Source organism: Geosmithia morbida (genome assembly GCF_012550715.1).
Source record: "Geosmithia morbida isolate 1262 chromosome Unknown scaffold_0, whole genome shotgun sequence".
NCBI classification, from domain to species: Eukaryota; Fungi; Ascomycota; class Sordariomycetes; order Hypocreales; family Bionectriaceae; genus Geosmithia; species Geosmithia morbida.
This window is the reverse complement of record NW_023336187.1, coordinates 664,611-691,069: the sequence shown is the minus strand read 5'-3', so window position 1 is coordinate 691,069 and position 26,459 is coordinate 664,611. Positions and strand designations below refer to the sequence as shown.

Genomic DNA, 26,459 nt, shown 5'->3' with positions numbered 1-26,459 from the left:
CTAGTGGCATGCCTTGCCATACCGCCTCAGCCTGTGATAATTGTACGGGAGAGGAGCAATCAGCCCAGCAGCGGTGGACACCCCCGCAGCAACCCAGAACCACGGGTCGGAAAGGTCGACGACTCCTCCCGTGAGGTTGTAGTCGACGATATTCTCGGCCAGTTCCATGGTGATCATAGATATGAAGCTCATAGCAGCAGCTGTGCGAGCGGCTATGAGCCAAGGGAGGTCGTCACGGCCATATCTCAAAAGCGTAGTTTCGAGCATCAGAGAGGTAGTTATTCCGCATGCCACTTGTTTCATTTTCAAACACACACACACGAAGTCAGCCCGCATAGCATTCCCCATTATTGTCAATACCGTGCTGCATTACCACTGCACTAGCCGCAGTAGTTGGGGACGGGACGGACGGGGGAGGAGGGGAGGAGAGAGGGAAAGCGAAACGTACTTGATATGCCCATGGTGGGACCCATTCCCAGATCTGGCCAGCAAGATTGTAGATACCACATTGCTGAAAAGTCACCGGCTGTGCATCCGACGAGGCACCGCGTCGTATTGACCAGGGACCTCTTCCACACGGGCCTCGACAACCAGAACCGAGGACGCAGCGCTGACCCAGCTCCCTGGCTTGCATTGCTCCTCGTCGCGCAGCCCATTGCACCTGCAGCAGTCCTTGTGGGGCCGCATTTAGAACTGGGACCGGAGCCACCACCACTCTTTGTGCACTTGAAGCTCTTCTGCATGACGCACCGCAAGGATGGGCGGGGGCTGCTCCTGCTGGTGCTGGTGCTGGTGCTGGTGGCGGTGGTTCTGGTGGCGTGGTACCGCATGTTGATATTCCATGCTGATGCCGCTCCGGTGATGCGATAAAGGTGACGACCGAACAGGCGTGGCGTTCGGTTCATGGAAAACGAGATGGGAGAAACGGACATTCGAGGTGATGGGTGAGAGGAAGGGGGCAAGATTGCGCGCCTCGGATGCTAGTAGTAAGTTGGTTGGTCGTACGAGATGAGAGAAGGAGGAATGCGGGCCAGCGACGCAGATCTGATAGCACCGGACCGGAATAACCCCAGCCGATACAGGTCACATGACCAAGACACATTCTCTTTCGTAACCTCCTTAGCTAGCCGCAGTACGCGTCTTTTCTGATAGAATCAAAGCAGCTATATTTGCAGCCAAGCATAGCGCCACTTATCGAGCATGTCTGTGCAGCTAATCTGCTATCCGTCAGGGTCTAACTGATCTCAAGGAAGCGCGAGTTGGTCGGGGGTGTCAAGATGGCGAGGGAAGGAAAACGCTCGAGCCAGGCCCCCCCATGCAGGGTAAGTAGGGGGGGGTGTGGCTTGACTTTTCTTTTTTTCTTTTTATGGGGTGCGGGAGTGTGTCCAGATTGCTGGGTCGGGGGGGTATCTGTCCCGCTGTCTTTCTTTCCCTCTATTCTCTTTATTTTCTGTAACATGTCTAGCACAGCTGTGAAGGATCGTTGTGGAGGGTGTGAGGGGTAGAAATAATATATCTGCCGTTCTTGGTAAGAATGGATATGTAACAGAACGTGTTGCTAAGCAGAAGTGCTTTTATTGAGAGCATCAGGTAATACAGCGTAATGCCAAGTAAGAGCGACCACTACTACATGCACATATAACGGTAGTATTGCTACTCAGCGAGCGTGGTCGCTAGTAGTAGAGCGGTGATAGTACGCGCTCCTAGGTTAAGACCCCCTAAGTCCGTCCCCCAACTTGGCACGAGCGTCTGTATGCACGGGTAAGCTTGCAGGGTACAAGGGAGTAGCGGACGTTGGGACAAAAAAAGCAAGTGCCGTATGGCGGCCCATGGCCCATGGCCCATAAGAAGGACCTTTGGGAGCATTGAGCAGAAAACCGACTAATATTATACTGCTCGTACTCTGTACTACTTTTCCTGTATGGCTTAGGGGGCTCGAGGCTCGAGGCTTGAGGCTTGAGCACGCATGAGCCAGTCTACATGTATTAATATAGCGTATTATTATCATTGCCATACGAGTACCCGGAACCCCTACCGTGTTATAATAATCCCCTCCGCACGCCTTCATTTGATGGACCAGCTTGTTGGGTCCTCTCCCCTCTCTCCCCCCCCCCCCCCCCCCCCCCCCCCCCCTTGTCCCTCCTCCTCCCACACCACCAACACCAACCACCACACACACACGCATACACTACCCGACCCGTGTGCCGTGCATCCCCTTGGCCTTTGGGGCTGAACCAGATCAGCGGGTCAGCCGAAGAGGAAAAAAGTTAAAGTCAGACCAAAGAACCCGTTGGGTCGGTCACGTATTACGCTGTACACGCATAGAGGACGTTTACTACTACGACTACTACTACTACTACTACTACTACTACTACTACTACTACCACCACATCTACAGTACTGTGGTAGTGCTGCTGCTGCTGCTGCCCTGATATTCTGCAACACACACACGCACACAGATACGTGTATATACATACATTCACGCAGCCCGCAGCCCGCAGCCCGCAAGCACATCTTTTACTCTACTCTCCCATCATTCCCCCCACCCCCCTCACCCCCCTTCCCCTTGCCCGTCTGTGCGTTCGGTGTGTACCGACCTCCTGGGTCTGCGCGTCTACTCTTGTCTTGCCTTGCTCTTTTTCCTTCTTAGCGGTAGCATTAAACCGGCCCGAGCCAAGCCTAACCGGTCTCCTGCCCCCCCCCCCCCCCCCCCCAAAATCCCCGCTCCATAGACTTTTTTTTGTCTCGCCTGTCTCTTCTATCTTCTCTCTCTCTTGCTTTCAAGCCTTGGGTCGTGTTCTCTTCCTCCCCCTCCTCCTTCTCCCCCCCCCCCCTTGTCCCTTAGTCTTTTCCCCACCCAGATTTACTTGTTTCTGCCAGAAAGAGGGTGCTATACCTGTCTACTACTGCTGGCATCATCTTTCTCTTCCTCTCATCTCTCTACGAATAAACTAGCTCCTTGGCTGTACGCTACTCCCTTTGGTAGTCAACAGAGGAGGAACTAAGAGAGAAACTTTCCTTCCTTTCTCTAGTATCCGTACGGAGAGGAATGAGCTCCCCAAAGCCCATGGATCAAGATAATGAGCCCACGTCTGATTACGAGGGCTCCATCGCCGCATCAGAGTTTACTACAGCCAGAACAAGCCATCTACGCTATTGGTTCGAGAGTGGAAGGTGTGTTTGTGTGTTCCCCTTGATCCTGTGCACGTAATGCACGCCCCATGGTGCCGTGGCATGCCCCGTCCACTACCACGCCCATGATGATGACCCAGACTGAAACCTCCCTTCAGGCGCTATCAGGGCCTCTTCCTCGACCGCTACGGCCTACCCAACGACGATATTGAGCAGATGCGAGAGGGAATCAAGCACACCCTCTACCTAGACTACCTCCATGACGGGAAGCTTCTACTCGCCCCTATAGGGGATCACCCGCAAAAGATTGTCGACCTCGGCACGGGATTTGGCTTTTGGGTGCAAGATGGTTAGTCGTCGCTCCTTGTTCTACACGTCCACATGTACATGGCATGCATACATCCACGAGCACGTATACCCGTATCCAGTGCTCACACCAACACACCCCTCCCAGTGGCCGAGCGATACGAGAGTGCCCGTGTCATAGGGACCGACATATCACCCATACAGCCGAAGTGGGCGCCTCCTAACTGCGAATTTCACGTAGAGGATCTCGAGGACGAGGAGCGTCCATGGACGACGATTTATTCCGGTGCAGATCTAATCCACATCCGAAGCGTTATACCGATTTTGCGGGATCCGCAGAGGTTGATACACAGATCATTCGAGTAAGCCCTCCTCTTCTCTTCTCCTCCCCCACACCCCTCCTCGGCATCCTTCCCTCCGATCTACGCGAGAGGTTGTAAGGAGAGAAGAAGGAGAAGGAAGCTAAGACAGTGCAGAAACCTCCGATCAGGCGGATGGATAGAGTGCCACGAAATCGTCACTGAGCTCAGGTCTGACGACGGAACGGTGACCGCCGACCACCCCCTCAACGCCATGTACCGACAGCTCAAGAACGGGCCCTTTTCGGCGCGGTACGGCTGGAGTCTGGAGGCCAGCGGGCGCATTCCCGAGATGATGGAAGCGGCAGGGTTCGTCAACATCAAGGTACAGCACAACAAGGTGCCGCTGGGCCGGTGGGGGGCGGACACGCGGGCGCGGGAGATGGGCCTGTTCTGCCGGACAATATGCGAGGACCTGCTCGTGGCCCTGACGAGCAGGCACGCCGCCATGGGGCTGAGCGAGGAGGAGGCGACGCAGCTCACGTGCGACTTTTACCAGACGAGCAACGACACGTCCATACATGGGTGGATGGACTGGATTGACGTGTGGGCGCAGAAGCCATAGGGTCCGTAGGGGGCTGGGGGAGTTGAGGATCAGGCGGGCAGATAAGCAAGAAAGGACAGGAAGTGTATTGATTATGAACTCGAGCATCGAGGATGATGATGACGATGACTATGAACACATATCCGTAGGAGACGCACCGCACCTCATCGTGTCCTGTTCGGATCTGGTACGCGAGTGGAGATGTCTGGTGTCGCACGATGATTTACAGGAGTCAATGCAAGGCCGTTTGATGCTACAGCTTGTGTCGAAGTAACAATACCTGTAAGGAGTAATCATAATAAAATACTAAGCTACCTGACAGCTGCAGACTGAGCCGAGACTTTTTTTATATTTATCGTGGTGACGAGTCAGTTCTGACCTTTTATCTAATTTTATAACAATCATTATTCTTCTCCTTCGGGACACGATTGAAACAATCGTGCGTCGGCATACGCCCAGTAAATCGATACGACGTAGTACCAATACGTGCACGTACGGTACGAGTACGAATCAATGCTATCAACTCGAGCTGTGCTCTCTTACTACGCAGTAATACTCATAGTCATCACTGATGGCTGCTTTTTTTGGAGTGTAGATCCGATGGGACGTTGGAGTACGGTTTATTACTGAGAGCAGTACCTGTATATTGATATTATTACAGGGCGGGATACTGGGCGATGGCAAGGTGCTCGCAGGACCAGTCAGTGGCTGTTTTGCGCTACTGATAGCATCGAAGTCGTTACAACCAGGTTTCCAGGTCTGCATTTGCGTTTTGCCACCAGCAGGTGCTCAATGCTGACTGCTACGTACGTGCTCGTATGCATCCTACGTAGTGATAGAGCCTCCCGTCCTCCTAGCTCTGTCCCTCGGTCTAGACCCTCATTGTCATGATGATACCTCCCGCCCCTGACTGCCTTTCATCATGACAATGCTCCCTTCGAGGCCCGCCCCCCCCCTTTCCCCCCCTCCTTCCCCTCCTTTTTACTCTATCCTCTATCCGCCCTACCAAGTCTAAGACCAGCAGTACAAGTTCTCAAGTTCTCAAACAAGTGGCCTGGAGCTTTGTGTATATGCGTATGCAGCTTCGTACGTACATTACGTGTAGACCCCCTCTCTTTTTCAAAAAATTTAAAATTTAAATTTCTCTTTCTTCTTTTTGCCCTTCGAGAGCTTGTCTTCCTGGTATCGATTTCCCACGTCACCAGAAAACGTTTAGCTATGATAATAGCCTATAGGTATAGCCAGTATCAAGCCAGAATCACCATCTCCAGCTCTCTCTTTTTTTTTCCAGCGCCTCGCCCCTCCAAGGCCCGTGACACGTTTTTTGACACCATCCACTTCCATCGGCTTCGGCATCCCCGCGATTCCGTCTACGCACATTGATTACCAAGACTGCTGTTCCTCCGTCCCTTGAGGATTCTTTTTTGGGCTAAAAAGAAGGGCAAAAATAGCATATGCATTTTTTTGGCCCAATCTTCGGCCTCTCTGTTTTCTTCTTCTCATCAATCCTACTATCCGACCTGGAACAGAGCGCCTGTCCTTCACCGACCTTCCCTAACTTTCCCATAGCAGCCCACCGCCGTCCCAAGGACCCTGCGCACATCGCGCCGTGCGCGTCAGCAATACACAATACACCACCCGCACACTGCTGTGTCGTGTTTCGACAAACCCCACCCCGCCGACGACGTCGCATCAATCCGTTCCTTACCGAACGACGAGAAAAAATAACCCACACGACCCGATACCGTCACCCGAACACGCCATAACTGCGCAGCCATGGGGAAATCGTGAGTCTTGCTGAGCGCCTTCTTTCCATCCTCCCAGCGCCTTCGGCCAAGCGTGGGGGATGGTCTATGCGTACCCTCTCACTCGGAGCGGGGGGGAAGGGGAAGCATAATCCCGCTTCCGACGACAGGGACCAGACCTCCCCTCGCTGTTCGAAGCGATCAAGCCACAGGGCCGCGACGGTACAAGTAGCTGACAAGATGTCGAAACGCAGGCAGTCGAAGCTTTCTCAGGACCAGCTCGCCGAGCTGCAGAAGTCGACGCACTTTGACAAGAAGGAGCTGCAGCAATGGTACAAGGGTAGGACGGCGGCAAGCGGATAGAGAGCATGGGTGGATGGCGATGGGACGTGCTGACCCTTGACAGGCTTCCTCAAGGACTGCCCCTCGGGCATGCTCAGCAAGGAGGAGTTCCAGAAAATCTACCGCCAATTCTTCCCTTTTGGAGATCCGAGCTCATTCGCAGAGTACGTCTTCAACGTCTTCGACAGCGACGGATCCGGCAGCATCGACTTCAAGGAGTTCATCTGCGCCCTGAGCGTCACCAGCCGCGGCAGGACGGAGGATAAGCTGGATTGGGCCTTTCAGCTCTATGACATTGACGGGGATGGAAAGATCTCCTACGACGAGATGCTCCAGATTGTCGAAGCAATCTACAAGATGGTATCTATCCTCTCTTTCCTCTTCCCTCTCTCGGCGGAGAACTTCTTCCCGGAGGGCTATTCAGACCGCAGAGGCTGGAACGGAACACACGCGAGCACACATCTCTGACAAGTCTTCCCCCAACACCAGGTCGGCTCCATGGTCAAGCTCCCCGAAGACGAAGACACCCCCGAGAAGCGCGTGAAGAAGATTTTTGCCATGATGGACAAGGACGAGAACGGCAGCCTAGACGCCGAGGAGTTCAAGGAGGGCAGCAAACGTGACGAGACGATCGTGTGCGCCCTCTCGCTATACGATGGATTGGTATAGGCCCTCCTGGTCGCGGGGGTGTAGCCTCTGTTTCTTTTTTTCCGGTACTATTACTACCCTTGACATCATGGGGAGATGCATAACCCCATTCGTCCACCCTTCCTCCTTCAGGGATACGCCACGGCATGTGGATGTCTATTTGCCTTTGTCTCTCTTGTCTGTTTTTTTTTTCTTGCCTGTTGGAGTTGCATTGGGGAAATGATTACCTTTTCTGCCATTTATTCTATCTTACAATTATTTATCAATCTTCGCCATTCCGGACGATATCTTCTAACTGAAAGGGAAAAAAAGGAAAGTGATAAGACAACTGATTGAAGCTGCGACGAAGATATAAAAAAGTAAAAGCGAGGCTGTTTATGCTGTTATACTACCAAGATAGCTCGTGTTGTTCCGTCCTAGAGTCTACGTGTCCATGGATATTCAGGTGCGAGCGCAGCGAAAAGGGCCCCCGCGGAGGGGAAACAAGAGAACGTTGAGTGGGGGGGGGGGGGCCATGACATGCTTGAACTTCACGTACATACGCACATACTAATAATCTACATATTATTGCATCACACCTCACGGCCAAAGGTCAACTTGCATCATTATATCCGCCATACGGAGACGGCCATGTCCCTCCAGACCTTTACTCGCCAACTCGAAGCCGAGATAGAAGACCCAGATGAAGGTATGTACCCTACTCTCTTGTCCTCTATTTCGATTTTTTTTGCTCTCAGTCGGACGAGAACAAAGATATAGCTATGTTTCAGGAAGGAGACGGAGCACGGAGACTGACGGCCCGACAATAGAAACATTCCTCCTCTTTTCTACGACCAGACCATCCCAGGATCTAGGCATGATAGACGGCAGGGCATCGACGATAGAGATCAGCGTGGGAGGACGGGACTTGACCATCCACCAATCTCCCGGTGTGTTGTCGTCCACGAGAGCGGGGGGGACAACGGGTGCAGGTATGAACCCTTCTCTTCTCCTTTTCCTTTTCCTCGCTCTACACCCCCGTTTTTTCTCAGTACCCCATTCAACTCTTCACTCTTCACCCTCGATCCTATCATACGAAACAGACGGAGAGAGAGAGAGAGAGAGGAAAAGGTTAACAGGAACAGTCCTATGGCAAGTAACCCCCCTAATGGCAGACTACATATCCACCCCATCACCACGCAACCCCCTCCTATCCTCCGGCATACTATCCTCATCCTCCCCTTCCTCGTCGTCTGTCCTGGAGCTAGGCTGCGGGATAAGTCCCCTCTTGGGAATCTGTCTGTCCCCCCACGTAGGACACTACATCTTGTCCGATCAGTCCTACGTTCACCGTCTCATAACTCAAAATCTAGAGGCCAATACTGCCACATCCAACACTGCAGACAAATCTTCCAAATCTTCTCGCTCCCGTCGAGCGGTACCGGCAGCATCGGCAGTAGGAGGAGGAGGAGGAAGCACTTCCAGAAACATATCATTCCAGCCTCTAGACTGGGAGACAGACGCCGTATCATCCGCGCTCAGCCCGACGGGAGATTTTGACCTCGTCATAGCGTGCGACTGCGTCTTCAACTACGCACTCGTCAAGCCATTCATAGGCGCCTGCGTCGACGCCTGTCGTCTCAGGGGGGAGCAGAAGACGCCCACCGTCTGTCTTGTCGCTCAGCAGCTGCGCTCTGACGACGTGTTCCAGGTGTGGATGGCAGAATTCCATCGGCATTTCCGCGTCTGGCGGTTCCCTTCGGACATATTACCCGAGGAGCTTCGTCCGGAGAATGGTTTTGTCATTCATGCTGGTGTTCTGAGGGAGTGATTCACCCTCTTGGGACCCTTTTCTTATACACGTGTGCAGGAAACATTCTGGATAGCGAATTCTTGAATACAATGATACCTCATATGAATGGTAGGTGTACAGAGTCCGCTCTCATCAAAGCTCCTACGGATACACCAGCTGCTCCCCAATGCCCTCGAGAACCTTCCCGCCGTATACGCCCACCAAGGCCGCCAGTCTCATGCCCTACATGATCGCTACAAACCCCACCACGGCACCCGGTATGGCCAAGACAAACGAGGCTGCATCGCCGAAACTCATCTCGCTGTCCCAGTTCCTCTTCCAGTAATCAGACGATCGGTCAAACACTGGCCCCGCAATCTCCCAGTATAGTCGTAGAAAGACGGTCGTATGCACGCGCGCAATAAACAGAAATCGCCTAACCTTTATCGTAATGCCAATACCTTCTTCAAATTCCCCATCCTGGTGCTCCAGCATTTCTGAAAGAGCGTCGGTGACGTCTTTGCCGGCGTCCTCCTCTTGCGCTGGGTATGTCCCCGGGTAGCCCTCGGGTAGGCAATACGGATCTACTCTTTTTCTCAGAGCCATGGTCTCCCTCCTCGATTCCTCTACTTGGGCTGGTCGAAATTCCATTCTTCTCTGAATTTCCACCTGGTTTTTCGTGGTTTGTCTTGTCGATTCCTGCAACGCTTCTTGTTGTCGGCGTGCTGGTATCGGGAGCGGCCCTTGACGTTGAAATTTCACGGGGCTCTTCTGCTGATACATGTGCTTCCTTTGCGCCACTCTGGCTCTCATGGTCTCGGATACGAGTCCCGTGCGTCTGTGAATGTATGTAGATGTGAATACTCGTGATGCCTTGCACTTGTGATGCTGTACCTGCTCCATTCTCCAAGCTGGAAGACTCAGCTGGCGATCTATAAGACGCGGCTGGGACTGGGACCCGTCTGGACTCTCTGTACGACTCTCGGGTCTCCTGGAGGAGACATCTATGGGGACAATCTGACCGTCCGGTGTTGATCTCAGCAAGTTTCTCGGCTGTTCCCTCTGACGGAAGGTGGCTGAGTCTGTCTTTCCCTCTATCAACATTGACTTCTTGTAGCTCTGGGGGGTGGTCCTGAGGCCGTCTCCCTTCCCGTAGCCCTCCAGAACCCTTTCCGTCGGAATCGGACCGTACTCCGGACGGTCGAAGCCAGTAGTGGTGGTGATGGGTGTGGACACAGATCTTCCTGGTTTTCTGCCCTGAGATGGCCTCGACCTCTTTTGTGTTGCGCCCTCTAGAGGGGGTCTCGTTCCCCTCTTTGGGTTCCTTTCCAACAGACTCAACGGTTCTTGTATCGCATCTGCCCCATCGCTGCCCCCATGGCTGTTGCGTTTGACCTCCTTGGCAATCCTTGGACTGTCGGCCTTCGGTGTCTGGGCAAGCAGCTTGCCTGTGCCCTGTCCTCTCCGGGTCTTGGAGCGTTTGTTGTTGTGGGATCTCCCCTTCAAGTTCCTGGCCATGATTACCAAGTGTATCGGTGACATCAGGTGAGGAGGGGTACGCTGCATCTTCGTCTGGGTCAGTGGCCATGTGCCTGGGCTTGATGGCATCTTCGGGGTGGGTGGAACCGCTCGCGTAGGCCATTCTTTGATCTTGTCTGGGGAGTTGGCCCGTGGTGTTCCCACGAATCCTCGGATCTGCTTGAACCGGGAGCGATGACGACGGTGATTTCTCCCTCCAGCTTTGCGGCCGTCGCTGTTGCTCTTCATAGACGGGTCTTCGAAGCTCGCCATTTCCCACGGACTGGCATACCGACCCACGTCTTCCATGGCTGTCAATGGAAGTTCGAAACTGAACTTGCGGCTTTGCGGTAGGCTCCGGGGTATTTCGGGCATACGTCGAGACTGGGTTGCCGATCGTGTGAGAGACCTCTCTGCGAGGATATAACCTTCCTCTGGAGTCAGAAGCGATGGAACGGAGAGACACTGGGGGGTCAGTGGCGATGCGAAATTGCCCTGGTAGCTCTCCCTTCCAAGGGCGATGATGTCTAAAAAAGAATCGTGATCAGGCCTCATTGTGCCCCGGAACCCTCTCTTCTCGTACTGTTTAGACGCGATGTCCTCTGCTCGTCCAGCTTCTCCGTTCAGAGGCACAGCTTTGTCACGGGTCTCATGGCTTTTCGGCGTACTGGCTTTAAAATGTTCGGACGGAATCAAGCTTATACCATTGTCATAAAGCTCTAAAGCGGCTGGTTTCCTTGTCAAGTGTTTCGGCTTGCAGGGCGTGCGGATAACCGTCCCGTCAGAGTTGAAGTCTGACAGATCTGGGGCGTGGTGCTGTATCCCCAGCGGCGGTGTGGATCCCGGTGTACTTAGATCCACGAGAGGATACACTTTACGTGTATCTCTTGGTGGTGTTGAAGGCTGCACTTGGTCAGTTAGCAACTGCACAGCGGGAGGGCTGACAGGCAGTTCGTGGGCCGAAGACCACTGTTTCGAGCTCCTCTGCCACCTCACGGTCTGAAGAGCCTTCCTCTCCCTTTCCTGGCGTTCTTTCTTCCTGAGGAGCCGCTTAATCTCTCTCTCAATCTGCATGTACGAGCTCCTATGTGTATCCCTGGCATCCCTGAGGGTCTTCTTCAGTCTGTCGATTCGATGCTGGATCTCTTGGCTGTCACCGCTGTCGGAACTGTCAGACGGGGTGATTGTGTCCAGTTTCCCCGTTTCCGGGTTGATCCCTTGCACGCCAAGGTAGTCGCCGCTCTCCTTGAGGCTTCTTCTTTGACGTCGAGCATCTTTCTTGGCCTCGATCATCCGGTAGACGTGTGAAGAGCGGCGAGGATCTAAGCGTCGTGGCTCTAGTTTAGCATCATCATCAAAACCAAGGTCCTGCCAGCTCAGTTTGAAACTGGCAGGGGAGGGTCTGATGCTCTTCTCGGTTGAACCCCAGTACAGGTTTGGCCTCGGGCTTCCGTTTGGCGTGTAACTAGTCCTAGCCGGAGTGTGGAAAGGGACCCTTCGTCTTTCGCTTTCGGATAGGCCCTGCGCGGCGTTCCACCCCGTGACGACGTCGGGTTCACTCTGCGTGGCTTCGTGCTTCTGGGGGGTATAGCTTGCACCTGTGTTGTTCATTTTTTCCCAGTAGCCTTGCTTCCTTAGAGTGCCACCTCTTTCGGGTTTCTGACTCGGAAGCATGGCTTTCCACCAGTTTCCCAGTGACGAGATTGTTGTTGGTTGCCGTGACGGACTCTTCTTGACTCGATTCCTACCAGGGGTTGGGCGAGGTAGTGAGGTGTGATGTTTGTTGACTGGCAGGGATGATGAGTAGAAACAAGACATATTATTACTACAGGCGAGTACCTGGACGTGAAGGGAGACACAGGAAAATGAACGAGCAGTGGCAGGCAGGTGGCAAGCAGGTGACAAGCAGGACTTGAACAGCTGCTTAGAGCCTCAAACCTGTTATATAAGTTATGACTGATATTAGAAAAACAGAAGTGAATAGGTAGGAAAATGCAGGACCTCTTGGGAAAGGAGAGAAACGATGAGAAGTTTCCTACACTGTAACCCGGCAAACTTGCTCTTCATGCGGAAAAGGAAGGAGCTCTGCTGACGGATACACAAGGCCGCAGCCGCTCAGGAACCCTTTGGTGCTCTTCTCCTTTCTTCTCCCGTTTCATTTCATCAAACTCAAACGTATTATGTGCTCATATCACTCCGAAAAGATAAAAAGAGTAAATAAAAGATAGTTCCTGTAAAAGCCATTCGTATGAACTTGAGATAAATGTAATACTCCTAGGCTTCATGCGCTCAAAACAACCCAGGAAAGTGAAAGAACTAAACTCCTCAAAACTCCATTAAATATGCCAATGCCATTTCCACCATGAAGAAAAGAAGTGGTGCGATGTAACAAACTTGAGTACAAGGGTCTCCTCAAGAGGTTAAAAAAACCTCAAGAGGTTAAAAAAAAAAAAAAAAAGACAAAATGCAAAAGAAAGGGATAGGAATAAACAGGTCATTGCCGCGCAGACGGGTATTTGTCATGTGACGATCTCTGCCTGACATTGGCATTTAAAGCGAAGGGATTAGGCCTAGCAGACCCGGGGGTCTCGGAGACGGAATGCTTCCTAGCGGGTGTCCCCTGGCGTCTTTGCTCGTAGGAGGCCATCTCGCGCGAGTTGCGCGGGGAGGGTTGCTGTTCGACGTCGTCGATGTTGTACAGGCTCGTGGCCTTGCGCAGGGGCGATTCGTTGTGCGTGTGAGCGCCCAGGTAGCCGCCAAGGTTGTTGAGGTCGCCCTTCATTGCCGATCCCGGGATCCCTCCCCTTATCGATGTCGCGCTCGACGTGTACCCCGCCGGCAGGCTCTTACGCCAAGTAGACAGACGGGAGTGGTCGACTGACGAGGCAAATGCCTCGGACCGGCGGACAGGGTTGGTGGGCGTGTACGTCTGCGGAGCAGGAGTGCCGACGGTGGTCGGGGTGCCAGCGGCGGTGGCTGGTAGCTCGGAGGGTGTCGCGTAGGGGTTCGGCTTAGAGCGAAACGAGTGACGGATGAGCGTCGTCGGTGTGCCGACCTGGACGAGATCCTTGACCGGAGCGGATGGGTTGTCCGATATCTGTGTACCAGCATCCCTGACGATAGGGTGGAGGCGAGGGTGGACAAACTTAGTGTCGTATTCATGCATCACCTCCCTCTGGACGATGTTGTTGTCCTTAGCCTGCTGGGTAAAACGAGAGCAGGTAAAGAGGAGCTGGCATGAGAGGACCAGCTCGACGAGCAGCGTGTTGAAGACGGTGACGCTGGGGCGCGGGTGTAGAGGTTCCAGAGGCAGGAAGATGAGGTAGAAGAAGACGTGGCCCGGGCTGAAAAGGCAGAAGAGCCGAAGCGACACGGGCAACGGGTCCCAGACTGACAACTCCCACACATCATCGGCCTTGTTGGGGTGGGCGCGGGAGCCCGCGGCGTGGGGCATAACGGCGTCGGCCAGGTAGCGCAGGGTAGAGACACCGCTGCCCATGGAAGACGCTATCTTGACACGTCGGGCGGACGGGGTCGGCGGCTTGGCCTCGACGTCGACACCAAACAGGCGGTACTTGCGAGTGCGCGTCAAGGCGTGGAAGGCATTGGCGCACGAGACACCCACGAGGCCCCAGACGATGGTGTTGATCTGTATGGATAGATATTATCAGTTACGGCTGCAAAAGTAGATGAACGTAAGTCAAGTTTTGCAGGAGTGGGAGAGAGCACATACCAAGAATGCCAACCATCCCGAGCGGCCATCGTCGCTGAAAATATCGTCGCCCGACGACGCCGACGAGCCAGAGTTGGCACGGGCGATCAGAAACAAAAAGTTAAGCATGATACCCAGCTGCGTCCCCGACAGCTTCGACTCCCAGTCCCACGTCTCCATCTCCTCGGACAGCCAGAGCAAAAAGTCCATGGGGTTCAGCATGGCCATGAGCCTCTCGACAAGCGGCTTGCGCCGCACGAGACGAGGCATCGTAGGTGTCAAAAGAGTTTCTCACGTTTCCTATCCTCAAAAGATAATAAGATGAAAATAGATAAGCCCTTGCGTCGAGAAGAAGAAGAGTGTCAACACAGCCCGTTGATGACGATGGCGTGAGAAGGGGAGCCAAAAGGGGCTTGGGGCGATGAGCGTGAGAGAAATGGACAAAAGGATTGATTGTTTACTTTGGCGATGAATTTCTCCCCAGCAGCCAGCATTAGCGCCTGCAGGGTCCTTTTTCTAGCAGGGGGGGTGGCTTATCATCTAACCTCGAGCGCTGTGGATAATACTGGCGACAGCCTAGACATTATGTACAGTCACTAAAGTCAACTACTGATGGATCAAGATTAGCGTGTTAATCGCAGAGAGCGGCTTTACGGTCCATTAGCATCCATCCGTTCCAGGTTACGTCCCCCCCATCGCAGGTAGCTCGTCGCAGGCGGCCCTCATCCGTCAACATCTTTCCCGCTTGCATCAACCCGGGATCATCATACCCAACATGGCATCCCAAGCCAGCTATAAGGATCGCCAGTTTCTCGCCGTCATTGGCGATGAGGTCCGTCTCTCTCTACCGTCCACCTTCCCCGCCACCCATCGCTGATGATAGCCCGCGCGCGCAAAACCTTTGGGGGGGATATCCCGCTGACGTCGTTTCGCCTCTTAGGACTCGGTAACTGGTCTTCTTCTCGCAGGAATTGGGGTGCGTTTTCCCTTCTCTCCCGCCTAGGCCTTTTATATGTTTCCAATGACGAATCGCTGACTCTTTCCATTTAGCACGTCACTGATGGCGCCAGCCCTGAGAAGAACTTCCTAGCCGTCGATAACAAGACCGATACGGCCACCATTGAGGCAGCATTTGACCGGTTTACCCAAGACAGGAAGGATATTGGCATACTCCTGATCAACCAGCATGTCAGTTCTCCCCTCTTCCTACGCAAAAAACATGCCGTTGATAGCTGCTTACACTTTTATCCCCCTTGCACAGATCGCCGACAGAATCCGTCATCGTGTCGATACCTACACCGCCGCCTTCCCCGCCCTCCTTGAGATCCCCAGCAAAGACCACCCTTACGACCCAGAGAAGGACAGCGTGCTGCAGCGCGTGCGCCGTTTGTTTGGAGAATAGTCTTCTATTCATGGTGCCTTCTATTCATGGTGCCTTATAGGCGAGGGAGTCATGTCATTTTGTTCTGTACGTTGATGGGGGTTGGTCGGCTAGGCGTCTATTCTTCTCGTCATGCATAAAACTATCCAGAGTAGCGTGTAGCGCAGAAGGAAAGAAAAGAAAAAAATTCTTGTATCGCGGCGGCGGCTACGAAAAAAAGGAGAAATCTTGGAAATCTTGGACAAGAAAAAGAAACCGTTGTGTGCAAAAAGTAGAGACGAAAATTAAGGCGACAGGAGAAAATGAAGATGAAGGCAAACTTTAAAGTGAGAATATGAAAAACGAACGCTCATATCGGGGCATGCAGCATCAATGTGGCCCGCCATAGTCCACGCTTCCCTTGATCAAGGCTGTGCAGTAACACGAGAGCTTACAGCTCGAAGAACGAAGGGCGGCTGAAGCTGACAGTGGCAGTGAGGCAGGTAATGGGGACGTCTTCGGCGGTGTAAACGTCGGCCTGGACAGTGTACTTGCCCTGCATTGTCCATCAGTATCGTGTACACACAAAGCGTCTAGTCGTCAAGGGAGGGAGATGGGAAATAACGTACAGGAGGAATCTCGGCGGGAAGCTCGACAGTCTTGGTAATTTCCAGGTCGCCAGCCTCGAGGGGGCACTCGAGGTCGACGTTACCAATCTCCTTGCACAGGTCGGCCTTCGTGGTGATGAGGCGGATGAGGCCGTACTTGACGACGAGGAGAACGTAGGCGCCCTCCTCGATCGTCTGCTTGATGACACCCTTGGCTTTTATGACGAGTTCCTGTCCCCTATACATGTATATTACTCTGATTAGCTTCCTCTGACGTCCGGGCGGGGTTTATATCTCTCTCATTCTTTCTTTGGTGAACTCTTACGCCCGGGGGGGGTTGGGAGCGAGGTCGACGCTCTTGATCTCGACGAGATCCTTAGCATGCTCTCCGGGGCAGAGCTCGAGAGGGGACTGGCCTGGGACCTTGAGGTCTTCGTTGGCGAGTGCATCCGGGGCCTTGCCGTTGAAGATGCTCAGAGCGGCGGCGGGCGCCAGGCTGGCGGTCAGGCACGCAACGACGGCCGAGAACCGCATGTTGTCGGTTGCGAAAGGGGCTTTTGTTTTGAGATTTTGGCGACGATGGCCAGGTTGTGCGTGATGCTATGAAGATGGATGTGAGGACGGCGGTAGCGGTGGCAATGTTGCAATGAGATTTGGTGATTGCCTGGGGAGGTTGGGGTCGAGGTCAAAAGACTGTGGTTGATTTTGGGGGGCGGTATCGGTCTCGTCCGCCGTCTGGCTGGGGCTCGCTATGATAATAGTTGGGTGCGTCATGGGACCGTCTGATGACGCGTTTTGATTGGTGGCAGCAACAAGTGTAACTTTAGTGCCGCTTCATCATGAACCATTACTAGTAATTAAATCGTACATCCGACAGCTGAGATTTGCCTGCATCTATCGCCTTTCTTTACACTATCCCTTCTTTATCCTCTGTTATTCGAAGTTTTTTTCTTCTTCTTTTACTATCGAGCCTCCAATACGGTGAGCACAGCCCATTGTCTTTTATGCTTGATAGCTTCATCCCCTCTGGACATTGGTCTACACTATCGATCATGGAGGCATATATTGACTGCGCGGGGAACATGTCGTAGATAAACATATGATTCAAAATTATAGAGCTCGTGGATTGACATTACTATTCCCTTAACTCAACATTGCCACTGTCTACTTCAAAGGCTGCTGCTGAATTTGTGGAAGCCTGCCTGTCGCTGCTCAGTCCGAAAAGTAAGAAGATACTCATATAGCACATACTACGACGAGGCAAATTCCTCTCGTGCGGGGTTCTCTTTGTCCAGACCGTCTACGATGCGAGCTGATATGAACATTATAGTTTTATGTTGAGACGTGATGTTGTTCGTCAGCCGTTGGACAAGTAGCTGTATGTGTCAAATACGTCGTCCTTCTTCGGCACATGCAACTGTCATCAAGGACTAGTAATACTGCTAGTAATATTGGTTATCCTGACGATGAATATCTAGCTAGTGTTACTCGTGAGTATATACTCATACCACACATATACTTGTATCATCGTTTTGAACCAGCTCATCTTTAAATGGCAAGATGCGGAGAAACCGGCTACCGGGTAACAGTCGCGCTAATAAGTGGGATGAGACCGGAATACCCAGTCGAAGAGGTATTATTATTGAGAGCATGAGCATCCATACTTGAGAAATATTACGGACTCACATGCCGTCGGTAATACTCCCAGTGTTCGTATCCATCCACCTAGCCAAAACGGGTAGGGGACAGTAAAGTCAGTATTATTACTCCGTACTTAACTCGTAGTATTATTCCGTACTCTGTACTTCTGCGCTGTGCTACTCAGTATGTAATACTATTTTGTACAGAGCACTTTGCTACCAAAGACGCGCTTGTACATATCCGTACCAACAAGTTTTGTGGCCAATAGCCTTCTTTGCATCTTGTAGACTGCCCCGCTAAAATGGCCCCTAAATAGACGAATCATGGTAACGTTGTCGGTTGCATCGATGATACGTCTCCACTTTTCAGCGTGACTCTTTTTCCTCTTAGAAAGTGTTATTCGTCTCTGCATCTCGCAGCCCTCACCTGGTCACCCAGTGCGCCATTTTCACAATGTGGCGGTCCCTCGCACGGCCTTCAATGTTACGCTCTGCCCAGGGTGCCCCGTTTCGTTTTTCAGTGCCCGACGACTCCCCGGCGACTCCTAACATTGCTTAGCCAAGAATACAGTTGATTATACCTACCAGTATGCGCCATCCCTTCCCGCTATGGCCGACAGCTTGCTGCTGATGCTGCTACCTGTACAGATTACATATGCATCATCTTTTTTTCTTCTTTCCTTTTTTCTCTTTCTTTTTGTGTGCGTCCCGCACAAGGAGGGAGAGAGGGCTGGGCACGATTTCGTGTGACAATATGGACCTGATACCCTCCGTAAGCTCTGCCGTCCTCCTTTTCAACCCTCGGTGAGATAAAAAAAACGACCATTGCAAGACACGCACGGAAGCCTCGTGGGAGAGACCCTGGAAACGAGGACCCCGAAAAGACAGAAAAACAACTTCCTAATACGTAGTCGCCAGTCTGCCGAGTTCGATGATACTCTTTCGCGCATGGTGACCCAGAAGAAAAGCACAGCACAAATGTGGGCTTGGAGGTTATGACGACATGGCTTGAAGCAGGCACGTCGCCATGACACTGATACTCTGATGCTGACGGATCTCTACAGATATTATGAAGGTTTGGGCTTGGTAAACCCCGGGTTACTTTTTGGTCGGTCGACGTGAGTGAGTTTTGTCTGACCTTCCCATTTCCCCTTCACCGTCTGCCGATCTGGCCTCTCCTCACTTGGCATTCTCCTCATGCCCTGCTACTATTTTACTAATAATATCATCATGAGAAGAGGCAGACAGAAGAGTAATACTCATGCACATTTAATCCCCGTCATCCGTCTTGCCGTCGCACGTACATATACTGTACGGATACCCACCCGGCACAACAGGATTACGCCAGTTAGTGGCCACGGCCCAGACAGAGATGAGAGCGAGGAGGAGAGCTCTGACCATACAAGCGGCTGCGGACAGTGCGGGTCGAGTGATTTCATTCATGCCTGAGGCGAAAAGGAAAAAGCAAAAGAGCCATGTTTCTGCCTCTGATGCACTAAGATTTTCACCACCACCGCCAAACTAAATTAGGGTTAGCGTCAATATCCTACGCACCCCAGAGGTCCAGAGGGGGGCGGTTGCCGAGATGAGAGCCTACGCCGCGGGTCTTTGGAGTGCGTTTTGAGTGCTTTGCTGACTGCGGCAGACTGTTCAGATATGGGTACGTACCCCTGCCCGCCCGCTGAGGTCTGCCTGCAACAACCAAATTGGCACAGGCATTTGGCACTGCCCACTGCGGATGCGCTACAGTTACAGCTAATAATACAGCAGCAGCGGCCACCTGTTGGCGCGCCCCTAGTGGTAGGCCCCCCCCCTCCCTTCCAGCGCTCCCAGTGGCTCCTCCCCTCCCTCCCCTCCGGGCCCTCCACCCCCCCTCAGAAAGAAAAAGAGGCCACAATCCCTCTAGATGTAATAGTGGTGCTGGCTGCTGGACCCCCAGGGAAGGAGAGAAAGGTGCTGGGGGTGACCGCTGGCGACAGACTACACACTCTCAGCATTCTGTCTTTCGCTTTCTCGCTCTTCCCTTGGCTGGCTGTCCTGCCCGGTAGCTCTTTCCCCATCCACATCCACTCTTTGTCTCCTCCCCCCCAATCTCTTTTACCTTTCTTCTCTGTTCATTATCACCACGATCCCTCCTCTTTTTCCCTTTTTCTCTTTTGCAGCCATAACTACCTTTCGGTCTCCTCGACTCTCTTCCTTCACGACAAAACCTTTCATTCAAGATTTGAACTTTGTAAAACTTTTCTTCGCTTTGTCACGCTCACGTCGCGCGCCGCTCGCGCTTTCTCGACGCACGTTTCTCGGGTCCTCTTCCGACTCAACTCCTCAACACGACGAAATTTGCGAAGACACGATATCCCTCGATTCTGCGACCACATTACCCCCCCTCAAGCGCCTCAGAGTACTCGATCTGTCTTCCTGACATCGCCGGCTACACGAAAATCGCCTTGTGTTTTCCCACCGCCTCGCTTCTCGTCGCCCACCCTTGCGGCCCTCGACTCGACCCTCTTGTGTCCCCCCTCCTGCTCCCCCCCCCTCTGCACCGTCGCAACCGACGGAGGCTCTGGGGAAAAGGCGTTCGTCCCCCCCCCTCCCGCGACGCATTTCCCTCCTGGTGGCAGGACTCTTAGACGATCCCCTCACCCTTACACGAGGCGCGCTGTGTTTTGCTTGCCCGGCGTCGTCATGCCCTCAATACCGCGTCGATAAACAATTGTCACCAGCCTTTCTGTCGTCTCCCTCGTGGCGACGCACCATCAGATTATGACAGACTCGTCAAACGCGCTGCTCCCGCAATATCTGCCCTCCAGTCAGACCGTCCCCCTCCTTCCACCTGGTCCCGTCTCCAAAGATGAAGTGGCACACAAGGTCGAGTCGGTAGAGGAGGAGCCCTACACCATCAAGTGCATCTGCAACTTCACTGATGATGATGGGAACACGATTTACTGCGAGACATGCGATACGTGGCAACATATTGAATGCTTCTACCCCGACAACAGGGAGGAGGCCATTCGCGAAGACTTCGCCCACGCCTGCGCTGAGTGCAATCCCCGTCCTCTCAATCGACAAAAGGCCATCGAGCGGGCCATGCACTTGAGGAGGGGCTCCGGCGCAGACGGTTCTTCGGAAAAGAAGTCGAGACGCCCTCCCTCAAAAAGCCACAAGAAGAAGCCCAGACTAGATGCCCAGCTCAATGGCGCTACCGATACTGGCAAAAACGGGATCCCGGGGGATCAGCCTCCTCCGGCAAAAAAAAACAAGTCCTCACATCGCCCTTCACAATCCGTCAGCTCTCAACCCTCTAAACGGAGTCCTTCATACTCGAATCTACGAACAAACCCTGTACATCCTCCAAGCCCCGCTACTAGCCCTCCCAACCTCCCAGACGACTTTCAAATACACCACTACTCTGCAGGATTCTGCGCCCTCTACAGCGAGCACAATGTGCCCGATACCCAGAATAACGCATTTGCCAGCCTTGCCATTCCGACGGCACTGTCTCGCTGGCTCCGCGACCCCGAAACACTGAAGAAGGAGGTTGGTCGGTCACATGCCGAAGTATTCCAGGATGTGGCCTCTGTTGCTGAGGGCAAGAAACCCAAGCTCGAGGTCAAAGACATTCTGACGCCGGTGGAGCCGGGAAGGACACTCCGCTTGCGTTTCCTTAAGTCGGCAACGCCAGTGGAGAAGGATGTACCGCTAATCGAGCTGAATGGCGAGATTGGATTCCAGAAGGATTATTGTTCAGAACCCGGAAACCTCTGGGCCAACATTTCGTCACCTTTACCATTTGTCTTCTTCCACCCGGTGCTGCCTCTATATATTGACACGCGGAAGGAAGGATCTCTGGCTCGCTACGTGCGACGGAGCTGCAAACCGAACGCTCAGCTGGATACCTATCTTCACGAATCCGAGTATCACTTCTGGCTCGTCAGCGACCGATACATTGCCGCGCATGAGCAAATAACTCTACCGTGGGATTTCAGGCTGAAAAAGGATGTCAGCGCACGCTGGCTCCAGCTGCTGGGGCTGAGCGACGACGACGGCCCTGCTCGCAGCGAGCCTGACATGGATGAGGCCGAGTACATCGCCATTTCGAACTGGATTGACCACATTCTCTCCGAGTACGGGGGCTGTGCATGCGAGTTGGAGAACAATTGCGCCTTTGCGCGCTTCCATCGTCACTACTTGCATGGTAGGAGTAACGGTGCAGTACGGCCTAACGGATCCAAGAAGAAGCAGCGCAAACAACGGACTCATACCATCTCCCCGACCAGCACTGGCCATGCTAGCCGGGCCCCTAGCGAAGGCCATCCCGAAGACGGCCTCGATCAGGATACGATATCGCAATCGGGATCGCGCAGCAAGCCCTCGAGCAGAGACCCCACGCCGAATCGCCAAGGATCTCTCGACCGCTTGGGCATCCTCACCGAACCGACTGACCGTGATAAGCGAAAGGTGGCCATGGTGGAGGACTCTTTCCGACGCATGGAGCAGCAGCAGCCGCCACGGAAGAAGAAGCGTGTGTCAGACGGGACGTCCAGCTCTTCCAAATCCAGACAGCTGCACACTTCTGTTTCTGGCGGCCAGTACGTCGATACCGGCGCTGGTCGGAGCAAGTCTGGCTCCCCCTCTACGGTGAACTCACCCACGTTCACGGATGTCTTCAAGACTCCAAGGCCACACTCGGTGACTGGGCGCTCACGGCACACCTCGGCCAACCCTCGCCCGGTGTACTGCAACGCTGCGATCCAGACGGACCCTGTCGAGGGAGAGTGGTTCAGCAGCCCACCGAAGGCCGCAGCACCTAGGCGGAGAGTCATTTCACTTGCTCAGCGTCTCTTGGACAATCGCAAGAAGCAGCGTGCAGATGAGGAGCGGCGGAGGCAGCAATCGTTAGCACATGAGGCCTCACCTGGCCCAGCTATGGAGATTGACTCGCCCACACAACCGAACAAGCCTCTGCCTGACACCGGCACCAGCACCGCCGCCGATGCTGGCAACGCCACTGTAACTAGCGACTCAGGCGATACCAATGCCCCTTCGAAGACCACTCAGCCTGACCATGCTAAGGCGGAGGATGCGCCAACCGAAATTTCTCCACCTACCGTACCCGACAGCGCTGTGGACCCAGTCAAGATGAAGCCCTCCGACCTCCAGGTGCAGATGCCGCCTGTGCCGACGTTTGACGGAAACATCGCGAGCTCCCTCAGTGCGGCGACACCTCAATCGACGACCAGCTCGGTGGTGCAGCCACCATTTCCACCGAACCTGAGCGGTGCAGCAGTGAACGGCGCAAATGCCCAGCCGTCCCCGGCAAAGAAGAAGCTCAGCCTCAGCGACTACACGAAGCGGTCGATGAACAAGGCGAAAACACCGGTGGTTTCGACGGCCTCGAGGCCGACGCTTCTGAGCCCGGAAGAGGCCAAGCCGGCTCTCTCTCTGGACACGCATAATGTCAAGTCAGAGAACGAAGTTTCGCCTACGACAACTGGGTTGAATGGCCACCCATAAACGGCGCGTGCCCCTTCCCTTGTCTCCGACGACGATAGAGCGCATTGTATGTGCTTGATGTACTCCACTCTCCTCCTCCTCTTTCTTCTCCTTCTAGATTCTTCATTTCTTCCTCTCTCACTTCACATTATCTGTTCCTGTCAGATGATGTCATACTTTTGTGTCACGTGTGTGTTGGGTGGGTAACACTCATAGAAAACAAAATAACCGGAGTTGAGGCACACAGGATTCTTATTTCTTACACGTTACTTGTGGAACAAGACTAAAAAATTCCGGCTGGCATGCCGGAAATCGGGATTGGGGTTTTTATCAAAGGCACCGGCGTTTTAGTACTCTATTCTTTTACTTCTTTACATTTTCTTATTCTTAATGTGTGGGAAGAAATGGGGATGGGAAGGGATTTTTTTTCATGTTATAAAGAGAGTTAAGACGGAGCAGCTGGCGCTTTTCGAGAGGACGAAGTATCATGATTTTCTTTTTCAATCTCTTTTCCCCCTTGTTTTCAGACGAAGGAGATGTCTGGTCACCTCCCTCCCCTCACTACGTTGGGGGCCGTTTCAAACACTTCTCTATTCTACTTCTACCTGTCCAACTTCTGACATTTACCAACCTCTTACTCAACTTGTACTTTTTCTTCTCTTGGACTTGGCCTCGTTGACTTAGACTTATAAATTGTGATGGCAGACACCTTATTGAACAACCCAAGTCTACCTGACGCTTGTACTTTGAGCGTACATGCAGGCGAGAGATGATTAAAATATGATGAGTGGCAATTTGCAGTTTGTCAGCAACGAACCGTAGATACAATCACGTCGTAAGATGAGTCTATATGGAGGAATGACGATTAAAGTCTTACGAGTGCAAGGATGGATGGCCGGTGATGTAAGTAAGTCGCCCCTGGATATGTGCCACCGACGGATCTCGCACGGCATCCGGACCCACTGCTCATAGTCTACGACGAAATGTGGAAGTGCAGCCCATGCGCGATTCAGTGCTATCAATTTATTATCCGTGCTTCTTCTCACTATCAATAGGTCTAGACCATTTATACATGTACATAACTATATAACCATTTGAGCGATGGATTGCGTGATCTGTCCAGACCAACACGGCAGCAACTTGTATAAGAGGGCGCGGCGTACGTACGTATGAACCATGGCCATGTAGAACGGATGTGCATGTAGGCAAGGCAGGCAAAGCATCGGAACAGCACTGCAACATGGACAAACTCGTGGCCAAGACGCAATACTTCAACCGCCGGCTCGCGGTGGCTTGTTCCGTCATTGCCGTTTCGACCTTCAACTATGGCTTCGACAACCAGGCCTTCGCGACGACGCAGGCCATGGCGCCGTTTGCCCGGCAATTCGGCAAATACAACGCCTCGACAGGCGAGTACGCGCTGCCGGCGTCGTGGCTGTCGCTCTTCGGCTCCCTCAACTACATCGGCTTCGGTGTCGGCGTGATGGTGGGGTCGTTCGTGTCGGCCCGCTGGGGCCGCAGGATGTGCATGTTCGTCATGAGCATCTACGCGCTGGCGACGGCGACGGTGTGCGTGACGAGCATGCACAGGGATCAGATCATGGCGGCACGCATCCTCAACTACATCTACGTGGGCATGGAGCTGTCCGTCATCCCGAACTATCAGGCGGAGATCGTGCCCGCCCCCGTCAGGGGCCTCATCGTCGGGTCGTACCAGCTCTCGCTCATCCTGGGCGGGCTGGTCATCAACAGCATCTGCCTGCGCACGAGCACGCTGACGAGCAACCAGGCCTGGAGGATCCCCCTGGGTCTGTTCTACATCGTGCCCTCCATCATCGCCGCGTCGGTCTGGTTCCTCCCCGAGTCGCCGAGGTGGCTCCTGCAGAAGGGGCGCGTCGACGAGGCCAGAGAGAACCTGCACAAGTTCAGGGTTGGCACTCTATATTCGGAGGAGGCCATCGAGGACGAACTGCGCGACATACAGGATCAGCTGCGTCGCGAGGCCGACAAGGGCTCGTATGTCGAGCTGTTCTCGCGGAACAACATCAAGCGCACCGCCATCGTCATTGGCATCAACTTCTTCCAGCAGGCCACCGGGCAGCAGTTCGGCAGCCAGTACGGTGCCATCTACGTCAAGCAGCTCGGCACCATCAACCCGTTCCACTTCACCATCATCTCCTCGTCCATCGCCTTCATCACCATCTGCTTCTCCCTGCTGATGACGGACCATATCGGCAGGAGGAAGCTGCTGTTGTTCAGCATCTGCCTCATGGGCACCGCCATGATGACAATGGGCGGGCTGGGGACCATCAAGGATATGCACAAGGATGTCAAGATTGCCATCGTCAGCATGCTCAGTCTCGCCACCGTGAGCTTCAGCACGGGGCTCGGTCCGCTATGCTACGTCGTTTCCACCGAGATCCCAGCGCTGCGCCTCAGGGATATGACGCTTCGGACGGGTTTTGTCGTCAATGTCGTCTTCAAGTAAGTCTTTCAGCACCATTCCGGATTGTCTCTTGTCTTCACCGGTACTGACAAAAAAACAGCTTCGTGTCCAACTTCATCATCCCTTACTGTCTGGATGCTATTGGCTCCAAGACCGGCTTCATTTTTGGATCTGTTTGTATTCTCGGCATTGCTTTCATATACTTCTGTGTGCCCGACTGTACGGGCAAGACCCTCGAGCAGGTCGATCTCATGTTCCAGAGGGGTGTCCCGATACGGAAGTTTGGCTCATACGTTTTCGAGGACATAGACACTGACAGCCACAACGACGATCAAGTGTACGGCAAGAGCGGTGTTTCCGAGCCGACTGTTGTGTCGAACAACAAGGAGAGTTCTGTGTAAATCATTTATCATGTTAGAGGATCACTCAGCCAAGATTGTTAATATATAAGCATAGTGCTTCTATTGAAACTATTTCTAAGTCGCGCTGAGGAATGGAGGTTCTTGTTATTCTATAGATATTAACCATACTTTGACGCAACAGGTACATGAGGATATAACAGGTTGCTCTCTATATATTCCGGTGCCTGTCTAACTAAGACCGTCACGGGTTGTAATACCTGGTCATCAAGACTTTATGCGTGTTCAAGCCTTCTCTGCAGTTCCTACACTATTGGCCCTAAGGTCTCACCATTCACGCATTGAGGAGTACGCCGCGGGCCTAACGACATATAGGCAATGCAGTTGTGAAGGCGCTAGTGACAAGCGTATGTGTATTGATCGTTGCCTAGAATCAGAGAAGGGCGGCTGTTCATGTGGTCCTTTAGATTCCTTGT

At 53.3% G+C, this 26,459-nt stretch overlaps 9 protein-coding genes across 9 annotated transcripts; 6 read left to right on the top strand and 3 right to left on the bottom strand.

The window, feature by feature from the left end:
* GMORB2_0222 (uncharacterized protein) lies at positions 1 to 830 on the bottom strand (the record flags this gene model as incomplete). The annotated part of the gene is made up of 2 exons (XM_035462208.1): positions 1 to 293; positions 449 to 830. The coding sequence occupies 2 exons, from the start codon at positions 828 to 830 to the stop codon at positions 1 to 3; spliced, it is 675 nt and encodes a 224-aa protein (XP_035325138.1).
* Positions 831 to 3,067: 2,237 nt separating this feature from the next.
* Positions 3,068 to 4,362, top strand: GMORB2_0221 (Methyltransferase domain; the record flags this gene model as incomplete). The annotated part of the gene is made up of 4 exons (XM_035462207.1): positions 3,068 to 3,174; positions 3,291 to 3,481; positions 3,587 to 3,800; positions 3,915 to 4,362. 4 exons carry the CDS (start codon positions 3,068 to 3,070, stop codon positions 4,360 to 4,362), a joined length of 960 nt encoding a protein of 319 aa, XP_035325137.1.
* Positions 4,363 to 6,326: 1,964 nt separating this feature from the next.
* Positions 6,327 to 7,097, top strand: GMORB2_0220 (neuronal calcium sensor 1; the record flags this gene model as incomplete). Its single annotated transcript, XM_035462206.1, has 3 exons — positions 6,327 to 6,426; positions 6,493 to 6,788; positions 6,918 to 7,097. 3 exons carry the CDS (start codon positions 6,327 to 6,329, stop codon positions 7,095 to 7,097), a joined length of 576 nt encoding a protein of 191 aa, XP_035325136.1.
* A 1,126-nt stretch (positions 7,098 to 8,223) lies between these two features.
* Positions 8,224 to 8,886, top strand: GMORB2_0219 (putative methyltransferase; the record flags this gene model as incomplete). The annotated part of the gene is made up of 1 exon (XM_035462205.1): positions 8,224 to 8,886. One exon carries the CDS (start codon positions 8,224 to 8,226, stop codon positions 8,884 to 8,886), a length of 663 nt encoding a protein of 220 aa, XP_035325135.1.
* A 3,973-nt stretch (positions 8,887 to 12,859) lies between these two features.
* Positions 12,860 to 14,347, bottom strand: GMORB2_0218 (Protein of unknown function (DUF2418); the record flags this gene model as incomplete). The annotated part of the gene is made up of 2 exons (XM_035462204.1): positions 12,860 to 14,014; positions 14,099 to 14,347. 2 exons carry the CDS (start codon positions 14,345 to 14,347, stop codon positions 12,860 to 12,862), a joined length of 1,404 nt encoding a protein of 467 aa, XP_035325134.1.
* Positions 14,348 to 14,852: 505 nt separating this feature from the next.
* Positions 14,853 to 15,479, top strand: GMORB2_0217 (V-type H+-transporting ATPase subunit F; the record flags this gene model as incomplete). The annotated part of the gene is made up of 4 exons (XM_035462203.1): positions 14,853 to 14,909; positions 15,018 to 15,053; positions 15,128 to 15,265; positions 15,339 to 15,479. The coding sequence occupies 4 exons, from the start codon at positions 14,853 to 14,855 to the stop codon at positions 15,477 to 15,479; spliced, it is 372 nt and encodes a 123-aa protein (XP_035325133.1).
* A 409-nt stretch (positions 15,480 to 15,888) lies between these two features.
* GMORB2_0216 (transfer protein) lies at positions 15,889 to 16,579 on the bottom strand (the record flags this gene model as incomplete). Its single annotated transcript, XM_035462202.1, has 3 exons — positions 15,889 to 15,993; positions 16,067 to 16,283; positions 16,371 to 16,579. 3 exons carry the CDS (start codon positions 16,577 to 16,579, stop codon positions 15,889 to 15,891), a joined length of 531 nt encoding a protein of 176 aa, XP_035325132.1.
* A 3,869-nt stretch (positions 16,580 to 20,448) lies between these two features.
* GMORB2_0215 (uncharacterized protein) lies at positions 20,449 to 23,199 on the top strand (the record flags this gene model as incomplete). Its single annotated transcript, XM_035462201.1, has 1 exon — positions 20,449 to 23,199. The coding sequence occupies one exon, from the start codon at positions 20,449 to 20,451 to the stop codon at positions 23,197 to 23,199; it is 2,751 nt and encodes a 916-aa protein (XP_035325131.1).
* A 1,219-nt stretch (positions 23,200 to 24,418) lies between these two features.
* On the top strand, positions 24,419 to 26,025 carry GMORB2_0214 (Sugar (and other) transporter; the record flags this gene model as incomplete). Its single annotated transcript, XM_035462200.1, has 2 exons — positions 24,419 to 25,662; positions 25,725 to 26,025. 2 exons carry the CDS (start codon positions 24,419 to 24,421, stop codon positions 26,023 to 26,025), a joined length of 1,545 nt encoding a protein of 514 aa, XP_035325130.1.
* Between the last annotated feature and the right edge of the window lie 434 nt (positions 26,026 to 26,459).